The following is a 24,492-nucleotide window of genomic DNA, read 5'->3' on the forward strand; positions in this document are numbered from 1 at the left end:
AGTAGACAGCTGACTGATTAGTTGACGTCAGTGAGTTTTCCCCTAGTGAAGCCTCCATAGGATTACAGTCCCATGCAGAATTAAAATTCTTTCACATGCTTTTTTGCATTCAACATCACAATGTAATGAAGATGTGTTCTCCCAGTGACTATTTGTTGAAACACCTGCCTTCCACTTTTAGAAGAGTGTCTATGATGGCTGATCAGGAGGCAATCCTTAGGAGATACCAATTATATTAATTGGTGTTTACAAAGTTTCAGGCCTTGCCTAGAACTTCCAAGATTAAGCATGACCAACATGAAAAAAGTGTGTGAAATTAGTGAAGTCAAAACACAATGCATATTCCTTCATGTAAATTGGTTTCAGCAATGCATTTGCTAATAGTATATAAGATTCAAGGCTGTGGTATTTAGAATTCTCTTGTTATTCAGTACACTTTCTAGGTACATAGTCAATTTCTAGAATATATGATTTAGGGTTCAACCTTTAGGCTTCCATTCAACTCTGAGCAGCTTACACTCCAGTAGCAGATTTAAAGCAGATGTAACAAAAGTCACATTGTCTTGTTCGAATTTTATTCCTTACCAAGTTCATTTCTGAATCGGGACCAAAGAAACAGGCAGTTGCATGAAATTAAGTTCTTTATTCTTCACCCAAGAGCAAAAGTAATGACAGCAAGCTTTAGGTGGGCGATCACACAGGACCCCCTCCTTACAGCATTTTATCATTTTTTTATCACTGCCCATCTCCAAAAGGGGGACCTTGGGCAGTTTACAATAAAATAAAATTATTTATTGTAAATTATATACATTCTATTCAACCCCTCCCTTAGAATACCACCAGTTTCCCACCTTAGCATCACTCCATATTAGTGACTTCCTTCCTTCCTAGGGCCCTTACCCATTAATACCTTTTCTCAAAAGAAGCTATCCATGGAATGTACACCTTATTTTGTTTCTATGGGTACAGCTATCTATCAAGGCCTGTGAGAAGTCAAAAGAAGGCCAACAGAAATCTTAAAAGAAAAAAACAGTTTCGGTGCCATAGTAAAAGTGTAAATGTTCTAATATATGAATACTGAATATAACATATATTTGTATGTAAGTTCGATATATGTAAAAATCCATCAGTCTTAGTAACACCAGGAGGACAGAACAGCAATACACCACCCTCTCCCCGCACACAGGCATCAGGCTCTCCGAAACAGCAACGTCTCGATTCCCAAACCCTCCAGAGATACGAGTTCAGCGTCTCCGATTTCAGAAAATGAACAGCCGTCTCTCGTGGCGTCACCTCTCCTAGTACAGCTCTGGATCCTACCCACGCTTTCTCGCGAGAGCAACAAAGGGAGACCCAAGTGCCACAAGCCTCTCGAGTGTTTCTGCACGAATTGCACGCCTCTCCAAAACGGTGGTGGTGAGAACCCTTAACATAATGCAGTTTCTTTAAAAAAAAGAACTCTTCCGTGAGCTTTCGGTCTGATTCGACGACGCTTTCGAGCCTGCTAAAAGCATCAGAACCCCCGGCGGCCCCTGGCTAGCACCATTAAGCGCCACGCGTCGGTAACATGAGGACCCACCAATGCAAACCAAAACTGGGTTAAACGAAGCTATGGGCAACAGAAAACTTAAAAAAAACTGAATAATAATAATAAAACTGTTCGCCGCGCGAACTTCTCTCGGGCTTAGCCCGTTTGCTTCAACAGCATTCTCGCGAGATCATGACTCTCGCGCCTCCCCCTCCCACTTTTTTTAATAAAGAAGGCGGGTCTAATTGGAATCAGGTGACAGTGAGGGCGATAACGACGGAGGGGCGGGGGTGGGGCTGACGTCCCGGGTCATGTGACCGCGCCCCTGGTCGGTTTTCGGCGCTGCGTTGGGTCTTCGCTGCCGAGTGCCGTCGTTGCAGCTTCGTGCGGCGCTCGCCTCCTTCCCGATCCTCCCTTCTCGCTCGGGGCGCTCTATCATGGCGGGCCGAAGTACGGTGGGTCTCCTCTTGGTGGCTGCTCTACTCGGTGAGTGTGACTGGGGCCGTTTCTCCTCTCCCACTGGGGCGATGCGGCCCGTTCGTCTTCCCTCACGGCGAAGGCCCGCGGGGAAAGGCTCCGCGCTTCCTGCGCAGCGCTGGACTCGCTGGCGCTTCCCGAGGGGACACCGGACGAATTCCCCCTGCCCGGGGGCCGGTCGAGCAGGGTGGCTGAAAGGAAGGGCAGGCGGCTTTTCCTAAATAGATGGGCCGCCTCTTTGCCTGGCGAGGTGGTCGCTGGCTGCCTTCCGAGAAGGTGAGAGGATGAAGAGAAAGGATTTCCTTTCCCCGCTGCTCTCCCCACCCGCTCCCAGATCAGATCCGCCGCTTCTGCTCAACGTTGGTACCGAGTAATAAGAGCCTCCGAACTGGTTCGGGTGCCTAAAATGCCCATTAAAGAATGCGTGATAATACGGAGCTGCTGCTAGGCAGCCTTAGGCACCTTTTGTATTCTGGTGTCATTTCGTAATGCATGGAGTAGTGAAATCAGTGCTGTTCCTTTCTTCTTCCTGAAATTTATCTGAGCACTTTGGATTTGCTGTTTCCCAGCCTCTAGTGAGCGTTTCTTTCAGTGGAGGAAATGACTGACTACTTTCTCCTTCTCCCCCCCCCCCCTTTTGGCACTGCAATATAAGATAAGCTGCACTTCCAGCTTTCTTTCAGCTGGATAGTTGGGAAATTTTAAAGCTGGAGGCCTAATTTTTCCTGGCTGCGCTTAAGTGTTTCTAGAATCAGTCGCGGTATTGTTGTTCTCCTTCCAAGGTAATAATGTTTTGCCGCTGCTATGCCCCTGTATTTGGCTTACTCTGTGTGTATTTCTTAGAACTCTCGGAGCCCGTTAACTTATGTAGTTAATATCATGTGGCTTGGTGTTGTTCAGAGCTTGCACTTAGGGTAATTATAGAGTTAAACAGTTGAAAAGAACTGCAGTGCTAAACCCTTCCCAACTGTATTCAGAGCAATAAGTTCGATTTCATTTTACTCATTAGAAGGGAGTATGGATGTCTTTGCTCGAGGCAGCAGTTCTATGCAAGAAGGCTGTAACTTCTTTGTACTCAAACAGCAACAAGCTGTTAGTGTTGTACACACCGTTAGCAAGTTCAGGGATTTATTTAGATGGTAAACATCTTATTTTTTAGGAATCTTCCTGTGTTTTTACCCTAATATGTATTTTCTAAATAAAACCTTCTAAAATATTTTGCTGTGTCATTTAAACATGGCTTATTTAGTATATGACAGCAGAACTCTTGCTCCAAACACAGAATGGTTGATTCTTTTTCCTCCTTTCTGAAAAGTTTCTGGATTTGTACTTTCCTCCTCTAAATGTTCTATCTGTATGTTTATTTAAAGAACCTAAATTTGTTTCCTATAGTTGATAGTACAATTAAGATTAAACTGGCTCTATATCCAGGTATTCTTTACCTTATTTTTTGAAAACTGGATGTGATTCTTTGAAGAATCATGTAATATGCTATCATTGATCCAAATCACAGTAAATTTCCTTTATTTTTTCTATGACAGTATTTGTTTCCACTATACTTATTGTGGTTCTATGATGTTTATGATAAGAGGATATGATCCTATACAAACTTGAGTAAATATTATTGAACTCTGTGACCTATCTATACCAGGGGTTCTCAAACTCTGCAGTGTTGTGACCTTGGAAAATGTTTATAAATTTGTGTGATTCTCCGACATGAATAAAACTAATGAATTCATTTTGTTTAGTTTGGTGAGAAACCACATACTTTTAATACATTGTTAATCTAGATGCCAAATGAAACAACCATAGAACTGTGCAACTTTATAATATAAAATCTTTTCACTGGAAATAATAAAACAGTATATTTAAAACCATATTATTTAAATAAAAGTTTAATTTTATAGAATTCTTCCAATTTATGTTGTATTTTAAGACTGCCACTCTAATTTCTTGTTCTACATTTATTCAGGATTAAGATGTACTCTTTTACAGCAGCAATTGTAAATAATCCTGATCTTGCTGTCAACTTGTCAGGGCAGAAGAGGAGCATGTAGGGAATGTGATCCATACTTTGGCTTTACAAGCAAGGAAGGTTTTGCTTGGACAAGTCAGGTGTCAGCTTGTCCAGGCAAAGCAGGAACAAGTTCTGATAGTGATCCAGCTTTGTGGGTGCAGCTTTGAGAACTAGCTTATAAGTAAAATACAAGAGAACACCTGTAAAACTACTGATTTAATAGTGGCCGGTTTCATTGTGGTTCTGTAAATGATGTGGATTAAAAAGCTCTTGAAAATTCCATACAGAGCAAATGTTACCCCATTCTTTCTTGCTTTGAAAATATGCCTTATTTCACTGCTTATGATTTGTAGTGCAAGCTTTTTCAAATTATACAGAAAAAACTTACCAGTGAAGTCAACATTTCTCTTTTTGAGCTTAAGTATTTGTGATTCATAAATATAGCTTTCCAGTGCCAACATACCTCTACTTTATCTGAGTTGAATCCATGAATGATTTGTTTTACAATGTTTTAGTGACATTGAAGCAGATTAGAAAAACAAAAGGACAGTGTTTAATTAGTGAGGTCAGTCTTCCCTGTTTATCATGAATGAAGATGAAAATGCTCCTGTTAATGTTTAGGCACTGTGAAACTAAGAGTTTTAAAAGGTGAACTTGTAAATATAACTCTGAATTTTGTTCTGGATTTGATACTCTATTTGAAAGTCAACTTTTTTGCCTATTATGCCTTATAGAAATAGAGGGTATTTCTATACCCTTTTCTAAAACCATGCAGTAAAAAGAATGTCAGAGTTGCCTTTGATTTTTAAAAAGCTGAGCCAGCATGAAATTTGAACCAGAACACCATTGGCAGGAAGTTGTAATTCATTGCCATGATATGTGACTTTCATAGCCATGAAAGTTTCAAAATTAAACTATTAACTTTATTTTCAATCTATCTAGAAAATGTATTAATTTATGTAGTTTATCTACTTCTCAATCCAGTTGGATTCCAGGAGATACAAATATATTAGTAATAAAATACAAACATACAGTAATACGTTGTAGTATTTTATTGCATTTTTTACATATAATTGCTCTTCATACAGTTAGATAAATAGTATTTGAAACAGTTGTTATTTATTCTACTACGTTGAAAGTGACAGTTTTCACATGGAAAATAGGTTGGCCTGGGTTCAACTCCAGGTTTATAATAAATAATAGACTGGATTCCCCACCATTTTTAGTAAGGTCTTTGCTTCTTTCTCTGCCTATGAGCTCAGCTGATAAGGGGAGGGGTGTAACTTAAAATCAGACAGTGCGTTTGAGACCGGTTAGGAGAGAAAGGATTGAAGGAATAAAGTGACTTGATATTTAAGAAAAAACAAAGATGGCAAGGACCTAACAGAAGAAGAAGAGATCAAGAAAAGGTGGCAAGAATATACAGAAGACCTGTATAGGAAGGATAACAATATCGGGGATAGCTTTGACGGTGTGGTCAGTGAGCTAGAGCCAAACATCCTGAAGAGTGAGGTTGAACGGGCCTTAAGAAGCATTGCTAATAAGGCAGCAGGAGACGATGGCATCCCAGCTGAACTGTTCAAAATCTTGCAAGATGATGCTGTCAAGGTAATGCATGCTATATGCCAGCAAATTTGGAAAACACAAGAATGGCCATCAGACTGGAAAAAATCAACTTATATCCCCATACCAAAAAAGGGAAACACTAAAGAATGTTCAAACTATCGAACAGTGGCACTCATTTCACATGCCAGTAAGGTAATGCTCAAGATCCTGCAAGGTAGACTTCAGCAATTCATGGAGCGAGAATTGCCAGATGTACAAGCTGGGTTTAGAAAAGGCAGAGGAACTAGGGACCAAGTTGCCAATATCCGCCGGATAATGGAAAAAGCCAGGGAGTTTCAGAAAAACATCTATTTCTGTTTTATTGACTATTCTAAAGCCTTTGACTGTGTGGACCATAACAAATTGTGGCAAGTTCTTAGTGGTATGGGGATACCAAGTCATCTTGTCTGCCTCCTGAAGAATCTGTATAACGACCAAGTAGCAACAGTAAGAACAGACCACGGAACAACGGACTGGTTTAGGATTGGGAAAGGAGTACGGCAGGGCTGTATACTCTCACCCTACCTACTCAACTTGTATGCAGACCACATCATGCGACATGCTGGTCTTGAGGAATCCAAGGCTGGAGTTAAAATCTCTGGAAGAAACATTAACAATCTCAGATATGCAGATGATACCACTTTGATGGCTGAAAGCGAAGAGGAACTGAGGAGCCTTATGATGAAGGTGAAAGAAGAAAGTGCAAAAGCTGGCTTGCAGCTAAGCCTCAAAAAAACCAGGATTATGGCAACCAGCTTGATTGATAACTGGCAAATAGAGGGAGAAAATGTAGAAGCAGTGAAAGACTTTGTATTTCTAGGTGTGAAGATTACTGCAGATGCTGACTGCAGTCAGGAAATCAGAAGACGCTTAATCCTTGGGAGAAGAGCAATGACAAATCTCGATAAAATAGTTAAGAGCAGAGACATCACACTGACAACAAAGGTCCGCATAGTTAAAGCAATGGTGTTCCCCGTAGTAACATATGGCTGCGAGAGCTGGACCATAAGGAAGGCTGAGCGAAGGAAGATAGATGCTTTGGAAGTGTGGTATTGGAGGGAAATTCTGAAAGTGCCTTGGACTGCAAGAAGATCAAACCAGTCCATCCTCCAGGAAATAAAGCCAGACTGTTCACTTGAGGGAATGGTATTAAAGGCAAAACTGAAATACTTTGGCCACACAATGAGAAGACAGGACACCCTGGAGAAGATGCTGATGCTAGGGAGAGTGGAGGGCAAAAGGAAAAGGGGCCGACCAAGGGCAAGGTGGATGGATGATATTCTAGAGGTGACGGACCCGTCCCTGGGGATGCTGGGGGTGTTGACCGACAGGAAGCTCTGGCGGCTGGTCCATGAAGTCACGAAGAGTCGGAAGCGACTAAAATAAACAACAAATAGATTTTACACAGGAAATGCTTATTTTTTGTTTTAACCTCACCTACTTTCCTCTTGTTGCACTCACATGTGTTATCCTCAACAGCCACTTGAACCCCAAAATGTTCTGTGCTTTGGTAGTGCCATAATGTAATTATGTGGTTTACATAGGAGTAGAACTAAATTACAACTTCACTCTTCTGCTCTTTTCTTTTTGGGACAGTTATACATTTGCTCCCTAATGTTTTTTAGTATCTGTATAAAATTAGTCCTGTTAACGTGGCTTTAGTTGGTCCAGTAAATAAAATGGGATACTTTAAGATGAATACTTCTATTTTGTTAAGCTTGCATACTCTAATGGGGCCGGGATCTTCTTGAACAGCAGCATTTCAACTCTATTTTATACCGCTGATGCTGAGAACTGTGGGGTAGAGGATTGGATTTGGTCAAGAGGCAGAATCCATCTCACCACTTACTCAGTGGGCTAACTGGAGTTAGGGCTTATCTGATGTCACTTGAAATCTTATCCAGTAGTGATATCATTTTGCCTAGGCTTCATCTGGTCTGTACCTTCCCTCAGTGAAAAAGAGATAGATAATGACAAACTAGCAGCATCCAGCTTTATTTGCATCCTGCCTTTCCCCCTTTATAGGAAAAAGTAAGCATGAAAGCTGGCTGGGTGACCTTGGGCCAGTCTCTCTCTCAGCCCAACTCACCTCACAGGGTTGTTGTTGTGGGGAAAATAGGAGGAGGAAGGAGTAATAGGGATGTTCTCTGCCTTGAGTTATTTATAAAAATAATAAAGGTGGATAGAAAATAAACGAACAAGGAGTAGGGCTTTGGTAGAAGGTAGGATGCTTTAAAGGTAAAGGTTTCCCCTGCAAAGTTGTGTCCGACCCTAGGGGGCGGTGTCATCTCTGTTTCTTAGCTGAAGAGCCAGCGCTGTCCAAAGACACTTCCACAGTCATGTAGCCGGCATGACAGGCATGGAATGCTGTTACCATCCCACTGAAGTGGTACCTATTTATCTACTTGCATTTGTATGCTTTCGAATTGCTAGGTTGGCAAGAGCTGGGGCGAGTGCGGGAACTCACGCCATCAACGCGGGGCTAGGGTCTCGAACCGGCAAACTTGCCACCTTCCAATTGACAAGCCTGGCGTCTTAACCACTGAGCCATCGCACACCAAAGTAAAGAATAGTGAAGGGTAATGGATGCTTTACCCTGGTTCTAATCCATGTTAGCATGGAAGACTGATGCATTTTAAAACATAAGCAAAGCTAGTATTTTCATTAATGTGTCCGAAGTCATTACAAGGATAGTGGTCTGCTTTGCCTTGATTTACCCTACTGCTGAAGTCTGTGGTTCAAAACCAGCCGTGTGTGTGGCTGGCTACAAAGATGGAAGAATTACAGTACCTGCCCTTGTTAATCCTAAATTTCAGGTTTCACAATTACAAACTATCTTGTCTCTGGATCCTTGTTAAATCCAAAATCTCAGGCAAAATACTCATTTTGTAAGAAACTAGCCTTGTTCCATTTTTTAACAGTGAACAAAATCATATTACATAATCAACACATTTCAGTGTGCAGAAGATGCTGGGGTGCAATGTGTATCTTTTCTGATAGGAAGCAGTTTCTGCCCCATAAAATGCAAGATGTAGCTTTGATTGGATAATAAGTATGTGTATCCAAAACAAGTGCAGAGGAGCTAATAGTATTTCTAACTTGGATCTAATTTTTAATTCTAAGTTGCACACATTTTAAAACGTATTATTCCAGAGTACACAGCCCATCAATAACGTGTCCATATTGAGAGCATTGGGTTATACAATAAATGCAAAGTAACCCAGTGCAATTTGGATAAAGGGTCAAGGACTTTAAACAGGGCATAATAAATCCTGCAGCATAATCTGATGTCAGTCGTCTTAATGTTTAGCTTTTGTTAGGAAAATCCTAGCTGGGAGCACTATAAAGTTGATTGTAGCCAACTACAATAAGAAAGGGTGCTACAATATATGCATACTTGTATAGTAGCTGGAAGCCGCACTTGAAAAAAAGAGTACCAGAACAAATAATGTTAGTTAAATGAATTACTACTGATTAAAATTAATTGTTTGCAAAATTAGAAGCCTCATTTTAAAAATTATATCTGCACATATTAACTGTTTTCATATATACTGAAACTATATTACAGAGAAACATGTACACATACATGTTCCCATAGTCATTTTCAAGGGAAATAGCAAAATGGGGAAAATACAGAGTGAGGGATGAGGAGTAGCTGAATGGAAAGGAAGGGGGGAAGAGAAGGGGGGAAGAAAACTGGATGGAGATGAGAAAAGAGGGAACCAAATAGAGGGGAAAAAACCTGTGGAGCCTGTTTGCCCATCTAGTATGGCATTCCATGTCTCTGATGAATTTGATGCATTTGGGATGCCAATAAATAAAGCATGCTGCCTATGATGCAAGAGGAAATAAATAGTCAATATTGGTAGCCACTGAGAGCTGTCTCCTCCACAAATATATCCTGTCCCCTTTTAAAGTCATCAAAATTGTCACCAGTCTCACATTGCTGACAGCAGATTCTAGTTTAACTATGGACATTTTTTTGTCCGCGAGGAAGAGGAGAACACATGCATGTGGAGAAGCTCCAGTCCTGGTGGGGTTGGGGAATCCTCATTGACAACATCTGTACCATGCATGATTTTAGATAATTCAATGAATTGCTGTAGCCTGTTGTCATAGGCGATCTGCTCGCTAATCATTTTGTTTTGACTGTTACTACATCTTTTCCAATTCTGTAATAACATCTTTAAGATGCATTGAACAGAATTGAGCACAATACTCCAGATAGTCTTAATAAATTTACATAACAGCATTACAATATCAACAGATCTAATTAGGCCTAATGACTCAAGGCATGGAATGTGCTGCTTTTACAGCAGCTGCACACTGGGTTGATATTTTCATCAAGCTCTCCACTGTGAGTCTACATCCCTTCCCTGATCAGTCACTGTCAACAGTGCTCCGACTAAATTTGTATTTTTTTATGCCAGCAGTATTATTTAAGGTCTTTACAACTCTGAATTTTATTTTTCAATTTGAAGGCTATTCAAACAGGTTGAACAACTCGTTTAGAGCTCTTACACAGTCCCTTTTTTATTTTGCCACCCTGAACAGTGTGGTATCATGGCTACCTCACTCCTCAACATGAACTCCAGTTCATTTTATATACATATTGAAAGTCATAGCTCCCAACACTGATCCTTGAGAGACCTGTACACATCTCACCAGTGTAAGAACTGATCTTTTATTCTGACTGTCTCCTGTTCTTAACTAGTTGCCGATCCATGAGAGTACCTATCCTCTTACCTCCTGGCCACTGAATTTGCTCAGGAGCCTTCACTGAGGGCTTTTATAAAACCTCAGATAGGTTTAACTTTTCAACCTGTCTTTTCTCACCTTCACCAAAGACTTGGTTAATGAGACAGGTCTTGATGTTGTGGAAGCCATTTTGGTTTATTTTCAGCCAGGTTCACTGCTCTACTTTAACTTCTTTAATAATTATTTCAACTTTCATTGGAACAGATGTTAAGCTAACTGGACTGTGGTATTCTTTATTGACCCTCAATCCTTTTCCAAGAATTGGGGTCCCATTGGCTATTTTTAAATCCTGGGAATGGATCCCAATGTTAAAGAACGGTTGCATTTCATCAATTTCGTATTTAAGTTCTTGAAGAACTCTCCTTTGGATATTGTGTGGACTTGACGATTTATTTTTAGTTTGTCCATTTTCACTTATGAATCATCTTTTTCTTTACCTACATTTGTTTCAGTTCACCTGGCATTCCTTCTGAAAAAGTTGGCTTTGGCACAGAAATCTGTCCTATAACCTCAGCAGAGAGAAGCAAAGAATTAAATCCGTTTCTCTGCTGTTTTTCTATCCTTTAGCACACCATTTCCCAATGTCATCTTTGCTCAGGTTCCTATTCTGAAGAACTATTTTGTTTATCTTAAAGTTTTTACTGTGTGTTTTTCTACATCTTTTATTGACTGCTTGTGTAAATTTTGCCATATTGTTGGTCTCACGTGGACAAGAGTTCAAGAGATATTTTTTGAAGAAACCTTTTGTCTGTAACAAGATCTCTGACCCTGCTGATTATTCACTCCAATCTCCTCTCGAAACACATTTAAGAGGTGTTTCCTGATCTGAGATGTACTTTCTGGCTAATATTCTATTATTACACTTTTGAATAATCTCTGAGCATTGTGGAGAAGATTGATCCTCTGGACTCTCCCTTTCAACTCTCATTTCACCAGAACCCTCATTTTGAGGAAGCTTCTGCTTTTATGGCTTTTGAACTTCTTCAGTAAGTCTCTACATACATGGATGGTCAAGGTTGCAGCACATTATGATCCCAAGAGAGAAAAGAGGGAAGCCTTTTTTATGCCATATGCAATATTCACTAGGCAAACTGTCCCTTGCAAGTAACTACTTTTTAAAATGAAAGGACCCTTTTCAGCAGCTCTGTCTGCAATTGTTTAAACCTATGTATTCCTTTGTTTGCAATAGCTTCAGCTGTTCCTATCTGGGAGTGTAAGAAAATTTCAGTTCACAGGTAAATAATTTATAGGGAAGAAAATATCAGGTAAATAGTTGTCCTTCCCTTCCCAAAGAACAGAGGTTGAACTGAGATAGCGTGCTGTGTAATCCTGTTGAGGATAGTATTGACCCTTGTACAAACGTGTGTGGTGATAGCCTCTTGTAGGTTGCCTGAAGAGCCAATCTAGATGGACTGAGCAGATTAATTCATCTCCCTCCTCAAAAAATCTCGTTTTAAACTATCACTTCTACCTAGGGAGAAGCTGTTTTCAAATAATGCCTGATTTGTCCATCTTCAGTTAGCACCCTAAATGCTGAAAGTATACTTTTTTCTTCTCCTAAATATATACCCCATAGCCTCTCATCCTAGTCCCCATGTTCATTAGGTTTCCAGGTTGAAGGAGATCTTACTAGAATATTGGGAGCCATTTTTAAACAATTTGTACAAAGCTGTTAATTTATAAGGACAATAATGCCAGAAAATATATAATAATCTAAAGTGCTTCACTGGGAGTACACCTATATCGTCTTTTGTTCTTGTTTGTATCCTTTCAAGTAAAATTGTGTTGGCGTTCATTATACATCTTGTATGAAGCTTGGATAAAGGATTGACGCAGAAGAGTGTTCACATTCCTAGGATTTTTTTTTGCCACTTTACATATGAAGTGCCATTTCTCCAAGCAGTAATAGTGCACACACAAGAACAATGTGCAGATATGTTGTAACAATAAAGGCAGTCTTTTTGTACATGATTAAATTCACCCCTACAGTATACCATTTTGTCCTATCCTACATTCTTCTATAGGAAAATGCTGTAGATGTGAATGGTTGTGTATACAGTATTACTTGTAACATTAAGGCAGGGAAATGCTATTATGAAGCAGTTGTCTCTTGAGAATTCAATGCACATGGAGTACATCATTTTTAAATGCAGGACTTTGAAGAACTGTCATGTACAAATTAAGCTGTCACTGAGTAAATCATTAGCTCTTGCAGGTGATCCTTTGTACAGTTGCTGTTGACAACAGCTTGTACTGTAGTAACAGGAATCTTGTTAATGAAGTATAGCTGAAGTGAAGTCAATACTCCTTGCTTTTAAAACTTTGTTTCCTGCCAAGACAGAAACAATATGATGTGCACACCTTTGTAAGGTAGTGCTTTCAGCATCAGAAAATCAAGAATTAATGTTATTGCATTAAAATAAAAACCAGAAGGAACTTTAACATATGAGGGGAAAAATTGTGTATATTTCTTGGGTAATTTTAAAATAGCATTTCAACAGTTCTACCAGCATGTTATTAAGAATTCTGGATACAAATTATGCTGCAGAAACTTTGGTGACAAAAATAACCCCAACTAATCTCAGATTGATCATTCTGCTTTGATTCTTATTGTCTCTTCGGTATGTTTAATCTTTGCGGCCCTGTTCCATATAAAAAGAGGAATAAATGAATACACAGATTAAAATACTAGGCTTCTTAAAGCATAAGTAAATTGATAGCCATTGTGTGTAAGCAAGAAGGTGGGATGAGTGCATTAGTTCTATGCTCCCTAAATCACTTTCTATGTACACAAGAGCTCTACATAAGTTAGAACCCTGAGTAGGTTTCTCTGTGTTTATAATAAAGGGTTTAGATTGTCTGCACAAACAAGAGCTTTCTAAGATGGCATGAAGGTCTTCTGAAAGTATTTGTATTATAGTGATTCTCAAGTTACATATAGACTCTGAGCTTTTAAAATAATTGCAATCCACTGCTTGATCTTTCTTTCTTGTTTTTTTTAATTTGTAGGGTTTTTACAAACATCATCAACATTTCAAGTAAATAATCCAGATGGAAAGCTATGCCTATCAGCCAACTTCTCCATGAAGTTCACAGTGGAGTTCAGCACAAAGAGTAAAAAAGAGGTGAAACTGCTGGAATGTAAAGGGGTGCTAAGTGAGAATGCTGTTAGAGTGGTGAAAACTAGCAAGATACTGCTGTTGAATTTCAGCTCCTTGATTAACGCTGAAGCTTTGAATTTGCCAGCAGCAAAAGGATATTTTTGCATAAAAAAAAGACCTACTTTGCTGTATAATGGCCTATCAGGATATGTGATTGCAGTCCAGAAGCAGGACATAAGGGTACTAGCCTTCTCCTGCTTTTTAGATTATATGATAGCAAACCTGACAGAGCTATGATTGAACCAAGCTTTCTGAAGCATGTACTTTGCATGTGAAAGCCATTTTGATGTAGTCGTTGGCCCAACATTACCTGGCTGCCTTTGTGCCTAAGGCAGAACTAGAACTCCCAGTTGCTAGCTTGGCGCCTGTAGACCCGCCTTAGGCATGAAGTCATCTGGATGACCTTGGCCAGTCACATACTCTCAGCCCTGGAAGAAAAAGGCAATGCAAACCACTTCCTGCCAAGAAAATTGCAGTCGTCTTCAGGCAGTCACCAGGAATCAAGACTGACTTGAAGACCAGCCCACTTTGCATGCATATGTTCAGCCTATTTTTGTGCTATATTTTAAGTATTCTATTAAAGAATTGGAAAAATAAAGTCAGCATTCACTGCTGAAAGATAAAATTACTACTTGCAGTGAATCAGTTCAGTTAATATATTTGTATGATCCCATGCATTTTTAAAAGTGTTACAATTAAGTTACAATCTCTGATACTAGTTGCTAGTACCTCTAGGATCTAAATTTATTTAAACAACTGTTGTTCAGAATACATAGCTGTAGAATAAGTACAGAACTAAAATACTCCAGCCACGTTATTGAAAGAGGTAATTTTCTATCATTAATAATTAACTAATTATTGGTTATAGCCAAACTATATTTGGTTATAAGTGTATAGATATGTATGGGGGGGCGGAGCAAAAGAGTTCTCCTGGATCATTCTCTGCTCTATTGTGGCCGATTAAGTGCATCTTGAAAATTCAAAGCAAAACAGGAAAGATAACCATCTTGACTTGATGCTCCTAGTAGCTGGTATTAAGGGGTATTGTTTGAGGTTGCTCATAGCCATGAAGACTAATCCACACTGATAGCTCAGTCCTTCAAGAAGCTGTCCAATTGTCTTTTAAGGCCATCGCCATGTCTGATGGCAGCAAAATCTATGCTTTAAAATATGCATAAGGAAATACTTTTTATTGGCCCTGAATTTCCCAACATTTTGTTTCAGCGGATGCCCTTGAATTCTATTGCGCCTGTGTTTTAGCCTCATTGTTTCAGTCCTGAGCAGCAAAAGCCCCTTAAGGGTTACTAGAGATAACATACCAATTTTAAGCTTGATCAAATAAACCAACTTTATATTCCTTCCTTTTACTGTTAATGATCTTTAGTCCCTTCAAATAATGTCCTAGAACTTGATTTCTTTTCATTTTTTCTTTGTCCCTTCTCACAAATTTTTTCAAAGCTTTAATAAGCCTTTTTGTAAATCCAATATAGGAAAATTATCCAGGTCATTCTCTTGGTTTATTATTTGTATATCGTTTTCCATGTCATTCTTGTAGCCTGTCATTTTTAAATCCACTTTCAAACTCAGTCTCAATCTTGTCAGGTAAAACTTGTTCCTCTTCCATAACATCTTTTAAACACAGTCTGTCTATAGAGGCAGACACTATTAAAATTAACTTCTGGGTCCATTGTTCAAAACTGTCCTTCAATATGTTCAATGTTAAAATATTTTGCTCCGTTCTGTATTAGTAAGTCAAATTTAAGTGTTTTTCTCCTTTAATTGTAACCTTTAGTTCCTTCAGGTTTCCTCTAGTGTCCAGCCTTTAAAGTCTCATCCTATCATGTTTGTTTTAAAAAATTCAAAACAAAAGCATTTTCTCATGTGAAAGCTTCTTATAACTCCAAAATCTTATTTCAAATCCATCCAGACTTAGTCCATTTGTAACTTTCCAAAATCAAAGTTCTAATCACCCTTTTGCTGTTTATTCCACACACACAAACACAAATATATATGTGTGTTTGTGTGTGTGTATCCTTAAACTTGTATTTAAAACGTCTTTTGCTAAGGATTGAAGGAAATTCACCTGGTGTTTTTAGACTTGTCAATCCAAAGCTTCCTAATAACTGAAAAGCAGGTAACAAGCAATTTCCAAAAGTGATTAGAAAAGGAAATAATCCAGTGTCCTTAAAGGCTCCAACCATGGTTTGAGCAAGATGGCTATTCCCTCATCTCCCAGAGGTATAAAGCCTCCAAAGACCACTGTCTTGCAGTCTCCTTGTGAGGAGCAACTGTCTGGAGCACTTATGGGTGATCTCAAGTCCTCTCCTTGTCTAGAGAGGAATTACGAGAGCTGGTCTGCTTGCCAGGTCTCATTCCGCTGCAGTTGTCGGCTCTGCTTTTAGCAGAGCTGTCTTCCATTTGCCATTTCTTTCCCGGAAGTCAGCATTAAACATTTCTAATGTATATTCCTTGCCTGTCCCTCTCCGCCACCAAGAAAAGGTTTTTACAATATAAAATTAAAATAACTGATAAAGAGCAGTTGAAAAATTTTGCTCAAGGACCATCTCAGCTATGCATATGTCTAGAATGGATGCGTATGTCTAGGCTGCTCCAAATATGTGAGCATGTGTTAATCTTATATGATGAAGGAATTACATGACCAAAGTTCTCATTATAGATACTGGGCATATGAAAATGGAATATCAAAGTTTGCTGGTTTTATTAATGAGATTTGGCAGATTTGTGTATAAATCCATATTCATCCATGATACTTGCTAGATCATCTCACATAAATTATTTGTGGCCTTCCCACTCAAATGTAATGATCCAACATACACTACTGTGGGCTAGTTGAAGGAAGATCAGTTCAGATATGTGCTCAAATCAAGTGGGCCTGCACATTCTTTATAAATCCATGGTGTTAAATATAAGTGGATATTTTTGTAGGATTAATCATTGGCTTTATATCTATTAGATCACAACCTTCACACTTCCACCTGATGCTCATGTAGTAAATACTAGCACCTGTGGCAACAAGCAAGCACCTGAAGAAATTCTAATAGTTGGATTTGGCAAAGGGCATTCATTAAACATGACATTTGGGAAGAATGCATCTCTCTACACGGTCAGTGCTTTGATGTTCAAATTCAACTTGAGTGATTCGTCCCTTTTCCCCAATTCATCTGGAGGTAGGTGGAGAGATTTTGGTTTTTTTTAAGGTTTTCAAAATCCACTGCACCAGGGTGGTATAGTGGGTAAAGGGGTTGGGTTAGGAACAGGCAGACGTGTACTAAGCCATCAAGAGCTTCAAACACTCCCTGGGTGGCTTTGGGCCAGTCACACAGTTTTGGACGGACCTACCTCCCCGGATGGTTGTGGGGGAAAATAGGAGAAGGAAGCGCTATGTAGCAACTTGAGCCTCTGAATGAATGATGGGGCATAAAATCTAATAAATAATAGTGTTGTGTTCCATTTGTATAGAATTCTCTGAAGGGTCTTGAACTACTGTCTGTTTCTTACTACAGAACTAACAGAAGTAAAAAACGGAAGTGATATCCAAGCAGACTTAAATACAAAATATTTGTGCCATAGCAACAAGTCAGTAACTGCGGGAAGTGTGTCTGTTGTTCTTAGTAAAGCTGCGATTGAAGCATACATTGCAAATGGCACCATCAGTAAGAAAGGTGAGTGCTTCTACAGAGTAGCTATGCTAAGTTAAATCTTTCCAGTCCGGCTAGGCCTAGTACAGTGTCTCACCCACTGTTAGCCTAGAAGCTATTTGACAGTTTTGTAACTGTTTTAGTAACATGGATTTCTAAAAAAGAAACACATTGCAGTCTTAGTAAAGTGCTGGATTTCACTGGATCACCATGTAACTATTTAAAAAGTATTTTAAAACCAATTACCATTGTTGGGGCAGATGCACTTGGGGGCTCTTTGTGGCCTTTTTGTGACATGTTTAGAGATGCATTTTAAAAAATGGTGCAGATTCTCCCTTTCTGTCACATTTTAAAAAATCCACTTTGGTGATTAATTTTGAAGATGCTCTATGTTCCCATCCATTGTTTTGGGGCATGACAATGTGTATAAAGGTAGCTGTTAAATTATTTAATTTGGTTTTTCTCCTTCTGGTTATTGCTGAGTTCATAATTTTTCAGTAAAGTCTTCCAGCCTTGTGATTTGCAGTTGTTGCTTTCTAGAAACGATTTGTTCTGAAGACAAAACATCTACTACAGCTGGCCCCATAATCACTACTCACCCACCTTTAACTACCAGTGGTACAACTACCAGTGTACCACCCTCAGCAAAACCAGAAGTTGGACAGTACAGTGTAAATGATTCATCTGGTATCTGCTTACTTGCTTCTATGGGTCTGCAACTTAATCTCACCTACAGTGTACCAAATAAGGTATATAACTTTTTAATATATTTTTACAACACACCCCTCAAAGATTTGATCCTTGAAACTAGAGCATTTCGTTAAAACCAGAATTGCTGCTGCTCTTCTTCCCACCCCTCTAAGTCATAGTTCTACCTCTAAAGCAGGGTTTTTCCACCATGGCAACTTGCAGATGTGTGAACTTCAACTCCCAGAATTCCCTAGCTAGCAAGGCTGGCTGGGGAATTCTAGGAGTTAAAAGTCCCCACATCTTAAAGTAGCCAAGGTTGAGAAACACTGCTCTGAAGGTTGTTGGTGTCCCTCCCTGAAATGTATTCTGCACATTTGGAAAATTTCTCCGTTATCTCTTGTTTCCATATAGTATTACTATTGTATCTATATATGTATTTGTGCTACATATATTATACTTCAATAAACTAGTTTAGAAAAGTTTGTTTTCAAGGTTGAAACAAGGTGTTTTAATCATTCTGCAAATTTAGAATGGTTGAAACAACTGCTTTCAACTTGGAATATTTTACAAGCCTCTAGTCAGTTTATATAAATAATTGTTAGAAATCTAATATTGTGGTCCCATTGTTCCTTATTGTTTGGATAAATAAAATTGAACTAAAATAGTACATATGCTAGTTACTTTGTCTTCAGTGTGAAGTTTAAACTTTCTATCACAATATTTTTTTAAGACTCTTATTTCAAAAGTGTTGAATCTTCCACCAAATGCAAGTTCTTCTGGGAAGTGTGATAATGTCACAGTTACTTTAAACTTGACTTCTGGGAGCACCAGTATTTTTCTCAGTTTTGCACAGGTAAGCATAATTTGATATAGAGCATTTCAGAATGTTCAGCCCATGAATAAGATAAGATATTGCTTCAGTTGCTTAGAATAAATTTTATGTTTATGACATTTTACGACAGAACTGTGTTTGTTCTAGGCTTAAATATTTGCACAGAATTTACATTTTTGATCTGTGTAAAGAGCACCAATTATGCATACCTTGGAGGGAGTTGGAACGTTGGAGGCTACAGAAATAATATTCATCAAAACCCTCTTCCTGACCCTGAATCATGCATTTTCAGGCCTGCTTACAAATAAGGTCTAAACCAGTTTCCACAACCTGGCAACCCTGAGATCAGTGTTTCCCAATCTCAGCAATTTTAAGATGCTGGCTGGGGAATTCTGAGAGTTGAAGTCCATACATCTTAACGTTGCTAAGGTCTAGAAACACTGCTCTGGATGTATTAGGACTTAAAATGGTAACCAATGTTGCCTTCATTCCAGTATATCTGGATGTCATTTTGTAGGGAAAGACTAATATAGCTGTTTGCTATAAAAAGAGATGCAGAATTTGAAAGCAAAAGATTTGTTTGCAGTTCTGTATTAAAAAACATTTCTTCTCCCTGTTACCTGTATCCTTCTGTAGCTGCTGGTAATTTTTCTGTGTAGGTCACTGTCATGAAAGATCTTTGAAAGAATGAAAGGCAATGGGTGGAACTATTTATAGCTTTATGACAATGACCCAATTTCTGTCAGCACCTTACAGTAAAAACAAACTCTTGTTGCAGTTTTGTTAGTGGCAAACCAGCTGAAGCCCCTCTGGATTGAGATGCAGATAAATCTCATAAATAAATTTGGTGGTAAGGTTGTTCAATTCAACCTTTCGTTGCTTATTTATTATATGATCAGTCATAATATTACTACTCCCTTTTTCCAAGTTACCAGCATACTGCTTGCTGAAGACGGGACCATTGAAGAATGCATAATATAAAATATTCTGAATGAGGTTGCACAAAATGGGTTCAGAATGCAGCAAATTACTATCATAATCATGCTACGGTTTTAATTTATCCTTAGAAGATGTACAGGTAGTCCTTGCTTAACAACAGTAATGGGGACCAGAATTTGTGCGGTCGAAAAGCATGATGTCACATGACCGCATCACTCAGTGACGGCAATCCTGGCAATCCCTATTGCTGTTGTTAAGCGAGGACCTCACATGATTGTGACTTAATGACTTCCTCCCACAAGGAAGGTCAGTGGGGAAGCTGGCAGGAAGTCGCAAGTCCTGGGAGGCTTGAAAGTAGGCCAGTGGGCGGGTGAGTGCCACAGAGTGCAACCAGGCAGGGGGGCAGCTGCTGCAGTGTGGCATGAGCACAGCTGGGTGGGGTGGGTGCTGCAGAGGGTGGGAGAGTGCATAGGAAGGTGGTGAGAGTGACTTGGCTTCCCCATTGACTTTGCTTGTGGGAAGCTGGCAGGGAAGTCGATTGCAGGACACTGCAGTCGTCGTAAATGTGAGCTGGTTGCCAAGTTCCTGGATTGCAATCACATGAATGTGGGGGGTGCTGGAATGGCCAGAACTTCAAGGACCAGATGTAAGTACCACTCGTTCAGCACCATCATAACTTTGAACGGTCACTGAATGAGTGGTGGTTAACCGAGGACTACCTGTAATGTAAAATCAGTCTGTGCACTTAGAAATGGATGTTTTTTTTCTACAGATAGAGATTATTGATCTTCAGATTGTAGTATATTTCTAAAAAGAGGTTTTTAATAACTTACTAGAAGTTTGAATGTAACTTTTCTGACTTCATACATTATGCATGTTTCCTCTAAATTAAGTTATTTGAACTGCAAATATTGAAGCAGCTTTTGTTAAAGAAAATGAAATTAATAAGTGATTAAATGTGTTCTTTTAAAGAATTCAAGTACTGAGAAATACTTCCTGCATGGCATCATTGTGAGTGCAAATCTGCCTTCTGAAGCTACAGGTAAGAATTCAGTTCTTTTATAAAATGTTAATGCTCTAAACATTTAAAAATGCAGTGTGTTTAAAAAGATAACCTGGTCCAACTATACAGTGAAAGTCTGTTCACATTTTTTTAACTGGCACTAATGTAGATTATTTTTTATTCTTCTCCAAGTGATCTTCCAAATCCTTAAAAAAAGGGGAAAAAAACAAGTACTCAGGCATAGGCCATTTGATTAAATTGTGTCATGATTTGATGGTTCCTAACTAAATAAGCAGATGATTTTTGATCTTACTGTTTGACGGAGGCAGAACATTAGTAGCAGTGGTAAACTGCTCACTTTTAGCTTAGCTCTTCATCTTGCTCTCACTAGTATTAAGTCTTTAAACTAAAGTTGCATGTAATTTGTATTGTTTGTTAATCTTTTGCAGAAAAAAGTATTAAAGCTGTCAACAATAGCCTGAGTGCCCTAAAAGCTACAATTGGAAAATCTTACAAGTGTGTTGCAGAAGAGATCATTTGGGTTTCAGACAAAGCTTCTCTCAATATATACAGTGTCCAAGTTCAGGCTTTCAAGATTGCAGGAGACAAATTTGGAGCAGGTGAGATCTCTAACATAAACTTAAAACATAGTTTAATGCAAATATGCATTCCTAAGAAGCAATTGAAATGTTTTGTTCAAATGTATTTTTAAGCACTTAAGGCTCATGTCCTTTCAAAACTGTTGAAAAAGTGTGATGCAGTGCTCTAAAGGGACATGTGGACAAATTCAACATTTAAAAAAAGTAATAAAACAGTCCCATGAGAATGGGGAATTGAAATTACAGCCATTTGCTTTTTCTGGTGCAGAGTGGTAGGCGGCAGTATTGCAACCGAAACTCCCCACGACCTGAGTTCAGTCCCAGCAGAAGCTGGATTCTCGGGTAGCCGGCTCAGGTCGACTCAGCCTTCCATCCTTCCGAGGTTGGAGTACCCAGCTTGCTGGGGAAGGTGACGACTGGGGAAGGCAATGGCAAACCACCCCGCTTTATAGTCTGCCACGAAAACATCACGAAAGTGGCGTCTCCCCAAAGGGTCAGATATGACTCGGTGCTTGCACAGGGGACCTTTTACCTTTACCCCTTTTTCTCTTAAGAAATGGCATGTGCCACCTGGTACATGTATATATACAAATAGAAATATATACATTTTTGGGAACTTATTCCAGAAATGTGTGTCCTCATTATCATTGGAATCACATAAAAATGTGTCAAGGCTCATATAAGATCAAACACTAACAGAGTAGTATAATGCCATGGGGAATTCTACAGTTCCACCATAAAAAAAAGTGTCCATTGTAAGTGCCAGCCTTCCCAGTCCTAATAGTAGTGTCTCAAATATGTAATTATTGTGTCTGGTTGTAACCAGTTATGCTGTTGATGTAATATCCCCACATAAAACTGGCAGATACCATTTTTCTTACCTGTTGGTTAACCAGTTAAATGTATATAGATTTATATAACCTCAATCAATATTTTAAATGGTTACAGTTATCCCATCTTTCTCCAAAGATTAATCATAGCTTTAAAATGTGAAGTATTTTAAAGAAAAGTTGGCCTTTGACACTAATTTCCTATTATCAGAATATAAGATGAAGTATACATTATCCAGTGTTGCAGTCTTACTTAAGTAACTCTGCCAACTGAAGTAGGTAAATTACCACTATTCGAATCTTTTGAAACAATGAAAGATTAAGGCAAATCAAGATGCCTCTAATTTTGCAAGTGGTAATACTGGAACTTTTAGTAGGATGGTGACCTGGCAAAAGATACATTGTTTTGCTCTTCATACAGTACAGTACTATTGTTAAGTCTATTGCAAGGGTTCAGCAGGGTTGTATTTACCAGAACAGTTTCAAATGCTCAGCTGAGAATCGCGGGCAGGATTGGAATTTTACAAAGTTTACTTTGTCAGGCCCGATGGGGAAACCTTTAATGTCCTGTTGAACATGCTTTTGGTAAGTAAGTACCTCTTTGCCAATTTCAAATTGGAAAATAACTGCCTGGATTCTTCTGGAAGGTGGGATCTGTGGCCAGATAGAAATCTTCAATTTTTGAAAATTAGAATAGATTATGTGGCAGAACTGCTAAAGACAAGCTAAGAAGGACTTCTACCACTAGGATCACTTTTGTGAAAACAGAAATTCATGCATTTTATTTGATCATTGGCCAGTGAAGCGTCAAATTGCATTTTTTAGTTTGAATGGAGATGGCTTTTGCCAAGTAGGTAACTCCTAGAAGTGGCTGGTTTTACACATTGCTTCAAGTCATGCGATTTGTTTGTCCTAATGTTGTGGGAACACCAACAATTTTATTCCGTGATTATAACAAACCATACCCTAGCACAGTGTGAGAACCCAGTCTATTCGTAATCTTAAAGCTAGTTCTCCCGGCATCAGGCAATAGATTTTTACCACTGTATTCTGAATGGTGCAAATACAGGTGATACTATTTACTACACTAGATGTAAAAACTATAATCTAGGTTCAATAAGATGCTTTGACAAATTATAACACTGTATTGAAATAGTTACACTGTACTTGCCTTGATTTTTTATCAGTTTTAAAATTAAATTTTTCTTTCTTTCAGTGGAAGAATGTCAGCTGGATGAAAATAACATGTTGATCCCTATTGTAGTTGGTGCAGCCCTTGCTGGACTTGTCCTTATAGTATTGATTGCGTATTTAATTGGGCGAAAGCGTAGCCATGCTGGTTATCAAACAATTTAATAATTTGCACTGAATTAAACCAGCATGGAAGAACAGCAGTTGCAAGAAGCAGAAAATTGATTCCCCTCCCCATCTTCTCCTCAGTTAGATTTATGAGGGAGCACAATCTTTCCTTAAAACTGTTTCTTGCAGTGTCTGCTTTACTAAATGTGAAATCCATCTTGTGGCATTTAACTATGCACAAAGGATAACTTTAGTTCTGTTTAATTTTGCTAATGGGTTAAGTATTTGCCCATCTAGAAACAGGCTGAAATTTTATGAATGCTTTTCTGAATTGGCATGGTTTATAATGTCAACTACTTAAATGAGGATGATATAGTTACTTCATACTCCACTTAAATTCAGATTAATTGTATTTAACAAAGGGAAATTTCCACTTTCTGGTACTACCAACCTATGCTGACCTAAGTTACTGCATTTACAGTAATGATTGACCAGTCAACCTCTGCTATTCCCACTTTGCCTCTACCTAGGTGTGTATCATTAATCTTTAAATGCTAAGCTTGGTATATGCAAAGTGTGAAAATAAAATGTGGCTCTTAATATATTTTTGGTCTGTCAGCTTAGTAGGAGCTGGCCCTTTTTTACATGAAAATGGGTGTTCCTTTATTTTTGGTAAAGTGAATTTCAGTCTCTTTTCTTGGAAGTTCAAAGGAGATCCTGTTTCTGCACATGTGTACAATAGATTTCAATCTGCTAATTCTTGCTTTGACTCTGGCTGGGACTGTACACTGCAAGGATCAGTTATGAATGCATTGCCTGTAACAATGCTAATAAAGACTTTTCTGTACATTCTCAGTGTTCTTTTGAGCAACTACAAGGCTGCTTTGATTTTGAAGTAAATGAAGTTTGTAAAGTTTAGAGAGTAACTCTATTACCTCATATTGCTAGTTGTAAACTAGAAGCCTAAAAACTTAATCCATATTTTATATTACAACAATCCTCTTCCAGTCCTCTTACCCAGTTTTTTCTGGGGGTGGGAGGGAGTGGAGTTACCATTAAGCAAGTGGATCTGTTTTTGTAGAATTGCCCAGTCAC

General features: G+C 38.8%; 1 protein-coding gene across 1 annotated transcript; it reads left to right on the forward strand.

The window, feature by feature from the left end:
* The first annotated feature begins 1,822 nt into the window (after positions 1 to 1,822).
* LAMP1 (lysosomal associated membrane protein 1) lies at positions 1,823 to 24,244 on the forward strand. The gene is made up of 9 exons (XM_063304883.1): positions 1,823 to 2,014; positions 13,395 to 13,510; positions 16,521 to 16,734; positions 17,071 to 17,229; positions 17,746 to 17,954; positions 18,626 to 18,748; positions 20,639 to 20,708; positions 21,119 to 21,289; positions 23,315 to 24,244. Exons 1-9 carry the CDS (start codon positions 1,966 to 1,968, stop codon positions 23,452 to 23,454), a joined length of 1,251 nt encoding a protein of 416 aa, XP_063160953.1. The 5' UTR covers positions 1,823 to 1,965; the 3' UTR covers positions 23,455 to 24,244.
* Positions 24,245 to 24,492: the final 248 nt, after the last annotated feature.

This window comes from Candoia aspera, chromosome 5 (genome assembly GCF_035149785.1).
Source record: "Candoia aspera isolate rCanAsp1 chromosome 5, rCanAsp1.hap2, whole genome shotgun sequence".
NCBI lineage: Eukaryota > Metazoa > Chordata > Lepidosauria > Squamata > Boidae > Candoia > Candoia aspera.